The 14183-nt window shown below is 47.9% G+C and overlaps 1 protein-coding gene across 3 annotated transcripts in view; it reads right to left on the bottom strand.

Annotated features, from left to right (window-relative positions):
- Positions 1 to 826: 826 nt before the first annotated feature.
- The window catches only part of Fam3b (FAM3 metabolism regulating signaling molecule B), a 43680-nt gene continuing 30323 nt past the window's right edge, over positions 827 to 14183 (bottom strand). For all 3 annotated transcript variants that reach the window (XM_027929009.2, XM_027929010.2, XM_071615023.1), the window contains exons 4-8: positions 9553 to 9611; positions 8699 to 8749; positions 8109 to 8196; positions 5903 to 6035; positions 827 to 2430 (exon numbers count right to left, since the gene is read on the bottom strand). In XM_027929009.2, coding sequence (XP_027784810.2) covers positions 2341 to 2430; positions 5903 to 6035; positions 8109 to 8196; positions 8699 to 8749; positions 9553 to 9611 — 421 coding nt within the window. In that variant the 3' untranslated portion in view covers positions 827 to 2340. The remainder of the gene's footprint in view (positions 2431 to 5902; positions 6036 to 8108; positions 8197 to 8698; positions 8750 to 9552; positions 9612 to 14183) is intronic.

Below are 14183 nucleotides of genomic sequence, written 5' to 3'. Positions count from 1 at the left end.
GGAGGGTCACAGCCCCTGTGTGTTGACAGCCCACCGCTACCTGGAGCCATCTAAAAGCTGTCTGGAGCTATCTAGAGTCGTCTGGAGCCACTGGAACTGCTTGGAGCCACGTGCAGCTGTCTGTAGCCACTAGGAAACATCTGGAGCCTTCCAAAGGCAGATGCATCCCCTCCCCCAGGCCTCTCATCCTGCATTCGCCTTCTCAATGGTGGAAACAGAGATCACAAAACATTTCCCTGGACTAATGAAACAGAGTAACCATAAGCTGCCCTGTCCCACAGAGCCCAGGGGCTCTGTGCCCTTGGGAGTGGAGTCCACTCCTCCCTGTCGTCTGTGAGACCAGGCACACTGATCTCAGCCTCCCTGAGCCTCACCTGCTGCAGCGGGCTGAGTCCTTGTGACCCCGACACAGGACAGCATGAGGGTAACCAGCAGGGCCCACAGCGAGCCCCAGGCCCAGCGAGGGTGCCTGGGTGAGCATCGGATGCTGCCCTCAAACATGGTGTCCATCTACGGGGTTGGCAGGACAGGGCTGGCAGTGCCCCTGCCTCCAGGGCTGAGAGAGACAAGGGCAGCTGAAGGGAGGGTCCTCTTCTCAATCCAGAGCAAGCTCCATGTGGCTGCAGATTGTGGTGCCAGCAGCCCCAGGGGCGCAAAGGCCAAAATGCCGAGAAATCAGGAATCCCAGGCCTTCTGCTCTAGAGAGCTGGTCCTCTCTGTGGAAGGGTCAGCACCTAGGGGACCCAGCCCACCCCCCACTTCCTGAGGAAAGCCCAGCGGGCCCACCCTTCCCCCTTGGGGAGCTGGTGATAGGTTCAGGCTCAAGTGCAAAGCGACCAGGAGGCTCAGCTTCTGCCCACCTGGCTGTCCTCCTGTGTGGACGCGTTTTTGTAATACACTATTGCTAAGAGCAGTTTTAGGTTCACACAGGATGGAGCAGGAGGTACAGATTGCTGAATTTGTCCTGAATACTCACACACAGCGGCCCACCACCAACCCCAGAGGGCACTCTGTGACAGTTGATGGCCTGGGCTGACACGTCATTGTCACCCAGCGTCTGCCTCAGCATTAGGGTTCACTCTCGGTGCTGTCCATTCTGAGGCTTTGGGTGATGACCTGGAGCCACCTATAGTCCAATGCACGTGGTGTCAGCCCCTGAATCCCCCACGCGCTGCCCGTCCAGCCCTCCCTGCCCTGGCGGCCACTTAGCCCTCCAATGTCTCCATTGTCCACCTTCTCCACAAGTCACAGCGATCTCAGCAGCTTCCCAGCGATCACACGGCGCTGACTTCCTGGACATCCCTGGAGACTGGGCACTAGTGACGGCCCTGCCTCCACAGAGTCCGCCCAGGGCCCAGGATGCTCAGAGGCCACGGCTGGTGCAGAGCCAGAGGACTGCTCTTGGCCTGGGGACTCCAGGGAGGGCGGCTCTCTGGCTGTGTTGAAGAGCACACAGAGCCGGGGGGTGAGCTGCTTTCCGTCCCACACCTTCGCAGCTCCTGGTGTTGCTGAAACCTTTCGCGTTTCCCGGCTTGAAGAGGCTTCTCCAGGTCTCTGCCTTCATCCTCCCCAGGCCTCCTCCCTGTGTCCATCTGTGTCCAGGTCTGCCCTTTGTTGAAAGGGCAGCAGTCATATGGAAGAGGGGCCACCCGGCTCCAGGATGACCTCATCTTGACTACAGCTACAAAAATTCCATTTCCAAATAAGGTCACATTCTGAGGTATTTACTGGGCATCAGAACATCAACAAATGAATTTAGGGGGACCCATTCAGCCCATAACTGGGCCTGGGCCACCATCCCATCCTTGATTTGCTGAGGCCTCTACAAAGACTTGGGCTCCCAAGTGCCAAGGGGCAGGCAGCACCCAGGTGAATGAGTGAATAAATGAAAAAATCCACAGCCCACAGGCAGACCCAAGAATGAAACTTGAAGTGACCAAGGATGTCGGCTGCACCCTCCTGACCATAGCTCATTCTCCCAGGAGATGACTTGGGAGCCAGGGCATGCTCAGAGACCGCAGGATAGAGACTCTCCGCAGGACTAGGGGGACCACATGGGCTGCACTAGGAGAGTGGGCTGCTGCTCCAGACCAGATGTGCAGGGTGCTCCCCACACTCTCCATGTTACATCTGGGGTCCCCCGGGAATTCCCACGCATTCGGCTTCCTGTTCATCGCTAGCCTCAGGACACCAGCACCAGTGTGAAAACATCGTGTGTCAAGATTTTATCAACTAGCAAAATATTCTTCAGGGATTGACTGTCAGACTTAAAGAGATAAGATTCTCGGGCCAGCCCAGCTGCCTCCACCGCACAAAGCCATTCCCGGGGAACATGTCACGCTACCGCAGGTCCTTTGGTATGCAGCCTTCTATCTGTATCTCTGCCGGCCAGCCAGCATACCTGTTCCTCGAATTATCGGAGTGGTTGATCTGTGTGAGAGGAAAATAAATAAGTGTTTTATTTATTCACTAAGCTAGTCAGCAAATATTTAATCTTTGTCACTGAGCAAAGTCACATGAGCAGAAACAATTCCTGGAGCGGGATTTGCTCCAGCACAAGCTGGCTCTTGGATTTCCTCTTTACACGCCTCTTGATAACCCTGAATGCAGCTCAAGGACACTTTGCAGAGATGGAAATGTTCTGTGGCCTATGCTACTCAATGGTCACCACTAGCCACCCTCAGCTGGAGTACCTGGGGTGTGGCTTGAGAGAAGACAATGAATTGTAAGTTCTGCTCCATTTTAATGCACTTAATGTGAATGCAAACCTGACTGGTATCAGCTGTGCTGGGAGCACAGCTCTGACGCTTAGTTTTCAGCCAGGAGCAGCACTGTGTGTGTTTCTCAGGGCACTTTAGAGTTCCTTGCTCAAATGATTGTGCTCATATCAGAGCAGATTTTGTAGGAGGGCATGTTTTCACACCTTTGGTGCATACTTCGGGTGAGATTGCTGGGTCCTGTGGGAGCTGCTTGTGTAACTTTTCAGGACCTGCCAGAATGCTCCCCAAAGGGCTGCACCATTTTTTTTTTTTAATTTTTAGTTGTCAGTGGACCTCTATTTTATTTATTTATATGTGGTTCTGAGAATCAAACCCAGTGCCTCACACACGCCAGGAAAGCCCTCTACCACTGAGCCCCAGCTCAGCCCAGGCTGCACCATTTGACAGGCCTGAGGATTCTCAATTTCTCTTCAATGAGTCGGACCAGCTTATTTTAAACTGGGAATAATAGGGCTGTGGCCATCCTGGTATGAGAGGTGGCATGTCATTGTGATTTTATCCCATTTCCCTGATCACTAACGCTGCTGAACGGCTATTCATGAACTTTTGTAACCTTCTTTGAAAAGGAAGCATTTTAGATCATTTGTACACTTTATAAGTTTGTGGTCTTTTTAATATTGAGCTGCAAGAGTTCTTTATATATATATATATTCTGAACACATTCTATTATTTGCAAATATTTTCTCCAATTCCATGAGAATTCTCTGATTCTTACTTTCTTTATGGTGTCCTTGAAGCAGGAAAGTTCTGTTTGGATGAAAAGCATTGACCTTTGTTGTTAGTGATGTCATTGCCATGAGACTGCTGCCTACCAAGGTCACAAAGATTCACGCCTATGTTTTTTTTTTTTTTTTTTTTTTCCTGAGTTGAAGTTCTAGCCCTGACATTCTGAGTTAGATTCTGCATGTGACATGAGGTGGGGACCCAAGCACATTTCCGTACACATGGATAGCTGGTTTTATCTATACCAGTTATGGCCTTGGTGTCCTTGTTGAAAGTCAGCTGGTCAAGCCATGAGGACTCCCATTTTATGGAGTCTGAATTCTACTCCACTGACCATGTGCCTGGCTTTATGCCGACACCACACCATATGGATGACGGTAGCATGTCCTGTGTTTCAGAACTGGGACCTGGGAGTGCTGTACCTCCATTCTTCTTTCTCAAGACCACTTTGGCTATCTGAGTTCCTTGAATTTTCATATAATTTTTAGGATAAATTTCTCAATTTCTATTTTGAAAAGTCAGTTGAAGTAGAGAGTGCATTAAATCTGTAGGTCAATTTTGGGAGTTCTAACTTCTAAACAGTATTAAAATTTCTGATCCATGAACATGGACTATCTTCTCTTTTTCTTAATTTTCATCAATAGTGATTTATTAGTTGTAGTATGCAAGTCTTATTCCCCTACATTAAATTTTTCCTTTGTCTTATTATTTAATGCTACTCTGAATAGAATTATTTTCTGAACTTCATTTTCTGATTGTTCATTGCAAAAAATAGAAATATAGTTAATTTTTCATTGATCTCATAGTCTAAAAACTTGCTAAGCTTTTCCCTCAGTTTAAATAGTTTTTAGTGGATTCCTTAAGGTTGTTTTTATGCATAAAATGGCGTCATTTGTGGATAGAGAGAGTCGGATTTCTTTTCAATGTGGATGACTTTTTACTTTTTACTGTTTTTGGCAGTGCTGGGATGGGACCCAGGGCCTCGCACACACAGGGCAGGCACTGACCACTGCGCAAGCCTTCTCCATCTGTCCTCACTAGACTCCTCACTACAATGGAGAAAAAGGTCGCAATGATGATGTTCTTTTTTTGCTTGATCTTGAAGGGAAATTGTCTGGTTTTCACCCTAAGCATGATGTTAGCTGTGGGGTTTTATAGATGTACTGTGAAATACAAGAAAGTCCCCTTCTATTCTTAGTGTGTTCAGTGCTTTTATCACTAAGGGGTGTTGGGTGCTCTTCAGTGTCTGTTGAGGTAGTCGGGTTTTTCTTCTATTAATGTGGTTTGGTACACTGACGGATTTGGGGGTTATTAAACTAACTTTGTAACCCCAGGGTAAATCTCACTTAGAGCTACATCTGTCCATCTATCTATCCATCTCCTATATATCTTCTTAAAACTAATCTAGTGATAATTTTTTTTTTATTGTTGAGACTTTGGGGATGACAAAATTTAAAGAAAATTGTGGTTCCTGCCTTTAACATGTTATAATCCAGGCAAGAAAGGACAAAACAACCCGGACACCAAGTCCAGCATGCCCGCTGCAGGGAGCCTGGGTGTCCTGGGCATGCAGGCGGGGACAGAGACCCAGAGGAGGAGCCTGGGCGGGTGCTGGGGGGGGGCCTGGGGAAGCTCTCTGCAAGGCTCAGCTGGAGGTAGGTCTCTTGCAGGGCGTGTCCTCGAGTCTAGGCCCCAGCTCAGTTACAGAAATCGTCTACCCTCACTAGTCCTCAGTTGGTGGGGCTCGGCTTCCTCCCCTCTTACAAGACCAAGAGGGTGAACAGAAGCATCTTCAAACTTCCTTATGCTCTCCAGCAGTGGAGTCGGCCCAGGGCCACTAACAGCTCTGAGCACCAGAACAACCGCACCTGGAAGCTGACCTGCGGAACAGCTGGAAGGACTCATTGTATGGGGCTGGTGCTATGGTCCTGAAGGTGACTCCAACAATGGCCCTGAGCCACCCTCGGCTGGGATTTCCACAGGAGACTTAGTGAGTCAGAACCTGGTTCTGCTCTTCCCTTTTCCCTGATAAACAGGGTCATATGGAAAGGCAAGATCTGTCACGTGACAAGGTAGGACAGGAGAGGACAGCTGTATTGATCAAGGGCTGGTGAATGTGGGACCGCCTGGCCTGGCCCCTGAAGCCCCTCTGTCCCCCAGGAGGGGAGCGCCATCACTGTCCCCAGCAGGGGCAAGGCTGACCTCCGTGGGAGGAGCCTGAACTGCCCGCTGGCTGCAGGGGTGGGAGGCTGATCCCAGGGCCCTCTCAGAATCTTCTATTAAAGAGACTTGAGAGTTCCAGACTTCAGCCGAGAACCAACCCTAGGGGACCGGGCCAGGCTTACCGACAGCCACTGGCAGCCTTTCAGATCCCAGCCCTTACGCTGGAAAGCACTCACCTTTTCTCTCTGAATTCCTGAAGGGAGTTCAAAGCCTTTGGCTGCAAGAAACACCCAGCTTGACCTGAATTTCATGTTCCTGATTTCTTTACTTCCGAGTGCTTCGATGGCATCCTTGGCGCCCGCCTTCAGTCTGGAGGCAAAGGGGACAGCGTGAGAAAGCCTCCCGAGGACACCCGAGGGGAGGAGGCTGCTGCCGCCAGTCATGCTGTGGTCCTGAGCGAGGTGAAGCCGGCGCCCCCCTCGGCTGCAGGGAGGCAGCTCGTAGGACCTGCTGGTTGGGTGCACAACAGATGATGGCATCCAGAGCCCTGAGACCTGTTCTGAGGTCTGTCTTCTTGGTTCTGAAAGGACCTTGCGTGTGTCTGGGGATTCAGCCACATCCTCAAACTTGGCCCACATCCTTTCCAGTCCAGGTTGCTACTTTGCTTACTGACTACAAAATAAGTGGACAGCAAAGCTGGAGGACGATACCAAGGTCCAAAGTGGTGCTTTTCCATAGTCAGAAAATCCAGCATTAGAAAAGGAAAGAAATACAAAACAAAACACAACACCATCAGTGCGAAATGGTGTGGTGCAGAATAAGTGAAGGAAGGAGGGAGAACAAGAGAACAAGATGTTTAGATTTTCTAAGGGAGTCATTTTGATGCATTTTCCAAGCATCATCTAAGGAACTTTGGTGTGTCAGACGCTCCCTGAGAAATGAATCTGAGGTCAGACACATTTGTAAAATGCTTTCCAGGTTCACAAATTCTCCCTAAAGACAGGCGCATGTTGACTTGGCAGATCACACTCAGAAGTACTGAGCTAAACCAACTCCTCCATGAGTGTGTGTGTGTGGTGTGTGTGTGTGTGTAGTGTGTGTGGTGTGTGTGTGTGTAGTGTGTGTGGTGTGTGTGTGGTGTGTGTGGTGTGTGTGTGTGTGTAGTGTGTGTGGTGTGTGTGTGTAGTGTGTGTGGTGTGTGTGGTATGTGTGTGGTGTGTGTGTGTGTGGTGTGTGTGTGTGTAGTGTGTGTGGTGTGTGTGTGTGTGTTTGGTGTGTGTGTGTGTAGTGTGTGTGGTGTGTGTGGTATGTGTGTGGTGTGTGTGTGTGTGGTGTGTGTGTGTGGTGTGTGTGTGTGTGTGGTGTGTGTGTGTGGTGTGTGTGTGTGGTGTGTGTGTGTTTGTGTGTTTGGTGTGTGTGTGTGTAGTGTGTGTGTGGTGTGTGTGTGTGTGGTGTGTGTGTGTGTGTGGTGTGTGTGTGTGGTGTGTGTGTGTGGTGTGTGTGTGTGTGTTTGTGTGTGTGGTGTGTGTGTGTGGTGTGTGTGTGTGTGTTTGTGTGTTTGGTGTGTGTGTGTGTAGTGTGTGTGCTGTGTGTGTAGTGTGTGTGGTGTGTGTGTGTGTTTGTGTGTTTGGTGTGTGTGTGTGTAGTGTGTGTGTGGTGTGTGTGTGTGTGGTGTATGAGTGTGGTGTGTGGTGTGTGTGTGGTGTGTGTGTGTAGTGTGTGTGGTGTGTGTGTGTGTGTTTGTGTGTTTGGTGTGTGTGTGTGGTGTGTGTGGTGTGTGTGTGTGTGGTGTGTGTGTGTGGTGTGTGTGGTGTGTGTGTGTGGTGTGTGTGTAATGTGTGTGGTGTGTGTGTGTTTGTGTGTTTGGTGTGTGTGTGTGTAGTGTGTGTGGTGTGTGTGGTGTGTGTGTGGTGTGTGTGTGTGTGGTGTGTGTGTGTGTGGTGTGTGTGGTGTGTGTGTTTAGTGTGTGTGTGTGTATGTGTGGTGTCTGTGTGGGGTGTGTGTGTGTGTTTGTGTGTTTGGTGTGTGTGTGTGTGGTGTATGTGTGTGTGTGGTGTGTGTGTGTGTGTCATGTGTGTGTGTGTGGTGTGTGTGTGTGTGTGTGTGTGTGTGTTCCTGTACCCTCTGCTGCTCCCCGTGTGGGGAAGCCATCTTCCTGGAAGTCCCTCTCTGGGTGGGCTTCTCTGGCTGGAAAGCTCATACCTCCCTGCCGAGCTGCTTGCTGTGAGGGACTGAGGCCCCGGGCCAGCAGGCAGGTGCTCCAGTTCCATGTTAGAGTTCTTTTAGAGACAGCCTGCTTTGCCATGCCATCTGCAAGCCATTCCTGTCCCTGAAACAAGCGCCTCCCTGCTTGGACTTCTGTCTCCCCTGGAGACCGGGAGGGAGGCCCCTGGCGCTCCGCCCCGCTGGCTGCTGGGGCCATGCTGACTGCAACACGCTCACCTGGTACTTCCGTCATCGTGGGTCACCATGAAGAGCAGGGATCTCGAAGGAGCGCTCTGAATGAACTTCATCATTGGTCCAGAGTTATCTGTGGGGTCAATGCAGGGGAGTTTGAGGGTCTTCTCTGCCAATGGAGGCTCTTGCCCTGGCCAGGGCCTCCCTCTGCCCTCGGCCTCTATGTCCACTCTGATCCCTGCTTCCTAGTGCTGGCCTCAACCATGGGATCAGTGCCATCAGGACTCACTGGGGGACCATCTGAGGTGAGTGACAGGACAGACACTGGGTGGCGTTCTGGGTACAGAGTGGGAAAGGAGCTCTCCCAGACCAAGAGCCGAGGCAGGCAGCCCCGAGAGGTCCAGCAGCCAACCTCCAACAGCACAGCTCCTGCAGCACCGGCCAGGGGCCTCTGCACTCACTAGCCTCAAGCCGGACTCAGGTGCCATCCCAGAGCAGGGCAGCCACGCCTGCGCGAGGGGCCCGCAGAGAGAGATGCAGACCAGAGCGGCCCTCCTCCTTTCTGAATAGATGCCCAGTCTCTTTAGGGTCTAGTCCATGTTTAAACTTCGTCTTAACAGGAAATGTTTTCTTACCACCTTCATACATATCAAAATACTGTGTGGCTATCGGCTTCCCAGTTATATCTGCAAATAAAAGAAATTGTGCTTAAAAAATAAATAATACAGGGTGTGTTGGTGGCCCTGGTCCCTCCTAACAGGCCGTTTCTTGTCTGTGTGTCTGCAGGAAACAGCTGATGGGATGGCCTAAAGGATGTCACCAAGCACAGGGACAGCAGGACAGACCCTGGCCACTGCTCTAGAGCCGCTTGCAGCCTGCACCCAGTTAGAGCTGACCTTACCGTTCTGCTCCCCACTGCATCTCCCCCAGGGACAACGAGACCCCTCAGCCCCTTCCGCCACGTGCGTCAGCCTTCCCTGGGGTCATTCAACAGGGAGAACTGTCTCTCCCTGCAGCTCTGCTGTCCCTGGCCCATGCTGTCTGCTGCCCCGGGGATTCTGCAGTGAACTCCTTCTGACCCTGCTGCAGTTCTTAGTGCCAGGGTTCCCAGTGGCAGCAGGACCTCCGAGCAAGGCCCAGATCTGCCTTCCATGGACTTCAGTGGCCGTTTATCATAAGGCAGTGGGAGCTGGCCAGCAGAGGGACTGAGATGCGACCCGGGGCCCCAGCTGGTGCTCCTCTGGGTTCCCACCATTCCCCTTTGTGCTTTGTAAACTCCTTTTGTGTTTGGTCTTCAGTGAGTTTTGTTGTTATTGAAACACAATCTGAAATGTGGGGCTCGTAAGAATAACTAAGTACATCATTTTAAAATGCATTAAGACAGACCTAAACTAGATCATGTGCAAAGCTCTCCAAAGCTCAAGGTCTGGGTGAAAAACCCAACCTCAGAGTTCTTAGAGACATTTTAAGGAAATCATTTAGAACTTACAGTCCACGATGGCAATGTTGATCCCTCTTGCCACACTCCCCGTCTTTTCTCCTATGAGCCTGAAACGTAACTGAGCGTCAGTCGAGATTCCTTTCCTGCCCAGAAAGGAGCACCCTGACCCTGCTCACAAGACCCTCTCTGGGCAGCACGGCCCACCCACCATGGCTTCCCACCATTTCCTTGAAGAGGTCACCACCCTGGAGAGCCGCTGGGGTGCAGCTCCCTGGAGAGTCACCCCACACTCGCTGCACCCACGTCTGCCCCGGGTTCTGTAGACTCAGCACTCTGCCCCCCAGCAACTGGAAGCTGCATTCAGTCTTATAATTTAGGCAAAGGATAGGGAGGGAAAAACCCATATTTGTTTAGCTCAGGCTCTTCACAAATGCTTTTTTACCAAATCTTCAACCAGCTCAGGAACATCCATTTTTGCATTTTATAGATGTGAGGTAGTTAGAGCTCAGTCAACGGGAGATGGGCCCAAACCAGGTTTTCCCAACTCTTCCCCATCTCTACCCCGGAAAGCACTGACGGAGGCGTGGCTTGACTCCAGGCGACTGCTTCTCCCAACCACAAGGCTTAGCTAGTTCCTTGAATAAACACTTTGTCGTACCACTTAGAGTTTACTTCTAAACTGCAGAAGATGAGATGTCAGTTTCATGGTGACTGGATCCTGACGTCAGAAAGACCGAGTGACTTTCTGGAGATGGTAATCATTTCTGAGATCACAGGAATTTTTTTTTTCTGTGTGTGTGTGTGTGTGTGTGTGTGTTTATCCTCTGCCAAGTTTTAGAATCGATGATATGGCAACATCACAAAGAGAACTTGGAGTTCTCCTTTTTTCCCAGGTGAACACACACTTCATCACTCTGCTCTGCAGCGCTGACCTGAGCTTCCCCCGGAGCCTCCTGGCCCTAGAGCTTTTGGACAGTTTTAGGGAACGTTTGGTAAGAACCTGAAGTTTCCAACAGTGGACACTTGGGTGAGGTGCACCTACCGTCCCTGGAGAAAAGCAGGAAGACAGGACAGGTTTTAAAGGAGTCAACAGAGCCTTAATAAGGGAGCAAACGACTTCCTAGGCAAGACCTCAGAGGAGACTGGATTTGTGGTGCTGAGCCCAGCACTTGAGGGCTCTTTAACCCCAGGAGCATTTTCCAGAAAAGGTGCCAAAGGGGGTGAACAGCACTCTGACAACCACGGGAGGCCGAAGAGAGGGCCAGGTTAGAGTCCCCACATCTTACATCAGTTTGCTCTTACAAAGGGCGGAGTCCCGAGCCAGAGGAGAAGCCAGGTATTAAGTCAGCATTTGCATGGACCTTAGCACAGTCACCCAGAAAGTCTCAGTTGTTGGAATTTATTCAGGCTGTCTCTTGTTCTGCTGTTGGTTCCAGGTCCCTCAGAGCAGCAAAGAAAAATCCTCAGAAGCAACAGAAAATTTTATCCTGCTTTAGTTTGGATGTAGTTTGAGTGTAGTCCCCCAAGAATTCATGTGTGGTCTCAGTGAGGTGATGTTAGGAGCTGGGACCTTTAAGTAGTGGGGCTCATGCAAGGTAACTGGTCACTGGGGACATGCCCTTAGAAGAAGAGGTCAATGTTATTCTCACAGAGTGAATTAGATCTCCAGAGAGTAGGTTGTTATGAAACAGCGGGTCTAACCCCTGAATCTCCCTGGCTTCCTGTCTCTTCATGAAATCTTTTCTGCATGAATTCCCACCATTGTGAAGCCACCTGCAATGAGGCTCACCACAGCTAAGCAGAAGAACCTGGTGCCATGCCCTTGAACCTAAGAACTGTGAGCCAAATAAGCTTCTTTTCTTTTTAAATTATCAAGCCTCAGATATTTTATTACAGGAATGGAAAACTGACTAATACATATCTCTTGCCTCTATTTAAAAAATAATCTCCAATGTACTGTCTGGCACACTGTCAAGCATAATCCGGCCCATGAGCAAAAAAAATCCAATATAACAAGTACCAATGGAACCAGCAGGAAACAGTACATGATAGGGACAGATTCACAAGGGGTTAAAATAGTTGAGTTATCCAACATAGACTTCAAAATAACTAGACTTAATATATTCAAGAAAATGATCAACAAAACTGAAGAGTTCAGAACTGGAAATTTAAAAAATTGACATGCTGATTTGAAAACAATGAAGTTCTAAAACTAAATATAATAAGCTAATATCAATGGTCAATGAATGGGTTTAACAGCAGATTAGACACAGTAGAAGAGAATCCCACTGAAATGGAGAACAGTTCTGTCCACAATGGAAGGCAGAGATAAAAATACAGAATGAAAACCAGTGCGGTATAGAGAATACAGTATTAAGGTCTAAAATGTGCTTCGTTAAGAATATCAAAAGCAAAAGAGAAAGTGAAAGGGAAAGAAGATGTACTAGCAGAAAAGTTGTCAGATACAATGAAGAACTTCGATACATACATGTTTAAGGAGCTTAGGAAAGTCCAAATAAGATACGCTACAGCACACACATCAGGGTACAAATGCTGAAAACCAAAAACAAGTAAAAAAATCCTAAAGACAATCAGAATCAGAAAGGGGAAAGGAAATTGCTTTCACATTTGCAGCAATTAGATTGTTGGTTGATTTCTCCAAAGAAATAATGAAGCTGGAAGAAAATGGAATAACACCTCAAACGTTTCAAAAGAAAACAATGACCAACACATCTGGCCAAGATATCTTTCAGGAATAAAGATGAAAGACAGATATTTCAAAGAAAAATGAAATGCAAGAATTCACCATTAGCAACCCACAAGCAGAATTGGCTCTGTGTCTTTTGCTGTGACAAATCTTACCCATAAGTATAACCTTGTTTGGTTCCTAAGAGTCCTTCTAGAGAATAAGTGGTTGTGAGACCCTCCTTCACCCTGAACTCCAAAGTCAACAGAAATGTATACACATGGGCACCAAGAGACATAGACAGCACTAGTCAAAAATAATTGGGAATGACCCAAATGCCATTCAACCTTAGAATGGAAAATAGCAAGGCAATATTACACAGCAATTCAGATCCACAAAAATAGCTATGCCCAACATCAAGGACAAATCTCACAAATGTCATTTTGGGCTAAAAAGACCAGACACAAAAGAGCATATAATTTATGATTCCACTCATATAAAATCCAAATACACAAGATTAAACAACAGTGTTTGCAATGTATGCTTAGGCAGGGAAACCATCAAGAAAGGCAAGGATATGATCACCACAGAAGAGAATAGAGTGCCTTAACACAGGGGCTGCACTTGGCAAGGGTACACAGAGGGCCTGCGGAGTGCTAGCGATAGTCTACTGCTTGACCTGGATGGCGGTTACACAAGTGTCCACTTTATAAGGATCAGTTACAAAATCACATACCACAGGTTATTCATGGTAGCATTATTAGTAATACCCAAAGATCTGACACATTAGAACTGCCTGTCAGTGCAAAACTAGTTGAATAAACTATGAACCATCCCTGTGGAATACTATGCACCAATAAAATAAATTAGGGAAATCTCTTTGTACCGACAGGGAGTGATCTCTATTATACTGTGAAGTAAGGAAAGCAAAGTGCAAAACTGTGCGTGGAGTTTACCACCTTTTATGTAAGAAAGGACGTGTCTGTGTGTATATGTGTGTGCATATATATATATGCACACACATATATCTGTATATATACACACATATATGAATGTGTAGCAAAAGAAAAAGAGAAAGTGAAGGGTCAGGAGATATACTATATATGCACATATACGCACCTATTCATACATGCATATACATGAACTCACATAGGCATGCTTATAAAACTCATATATTGGTACATCTACATATATAGAGAGAAAGCTTATTTTGCCAAAAAAAAGCAAACATTAGAGGGATAAATCAGAATTTAATAAAAAAAATTGAGATGAGAACAGGAGAAAAATTGGAAGGTATAGGGAAGATTTTTCTGAATGTATGTTTTTGGATACATAAAGTTAATTTCTGAACCATGTAAATATATTACACAATCAAAAATTAAATCCAAAGAAAAAATAGAAAAAAAAAATCTTAGAACTAAAAATGAATTGAAATGAACCTAATCATATCAAGTATATAACACAACTATGGGAAAAACAACTCTTTCACATGACTTCAATCATAATACTGCACACTGCAGTGTAGTATTTTTAAAGAAAAAAAGAACTGACAAAAAAGTCACACTTCACTCAATAGCTGCATTGAGTTCTCCTGACACACATTTTGAAAGCAGGTGTTAAACTGCACTAGGAATGAGGTTCTCAGTGAAAGGAAAGAGTTAAAATGTGAAATCAAAGCTCCTAATGGAGGAAAAATCCTGCAATGTTAAATGTTAGCTGGAAATACCAGTGCAAATTCTCCTTTCCCGGGAAATGCATTTCTCGCCTCTGTCCACTAACCATGCTCAGAAGTGGTTCCATCTCAGCGGCTCCCGGAAAGCTCCGACAGAGGAGCTGCTCACTGGAGAGCTGCTGGGGCACAGCTCCCCACAGCGAGCCTCCTGGCTTCCAAATCCCACACCCATTAAGGGAAAGTCTCTTTTGAGAAATGGCTGGTTTCAGGTCTGAACCGAGAAAGACTTCAGAAGAGCACGCTGTGCTCCAGGGCAAAGAA

This window comes from Marmota flaviventris, chromosome 8 (assembly GCF_047511675.1).
Source record: "Marmota flaviventris isolate mMarFla1 chromosome 8, mMarFla1.hap1, whole genome shotgun sequence".
NCBI classification, from domain to species: domain Eukaryota; kingdom Metazoa; phylum Chordata; class Mammalia; order Rodentia; family Sciuridae; genus Marmota; species Marmota flaviventris.
This window is presented reverse-complemented; position numbering and strand designations above follow the sequence as displayed.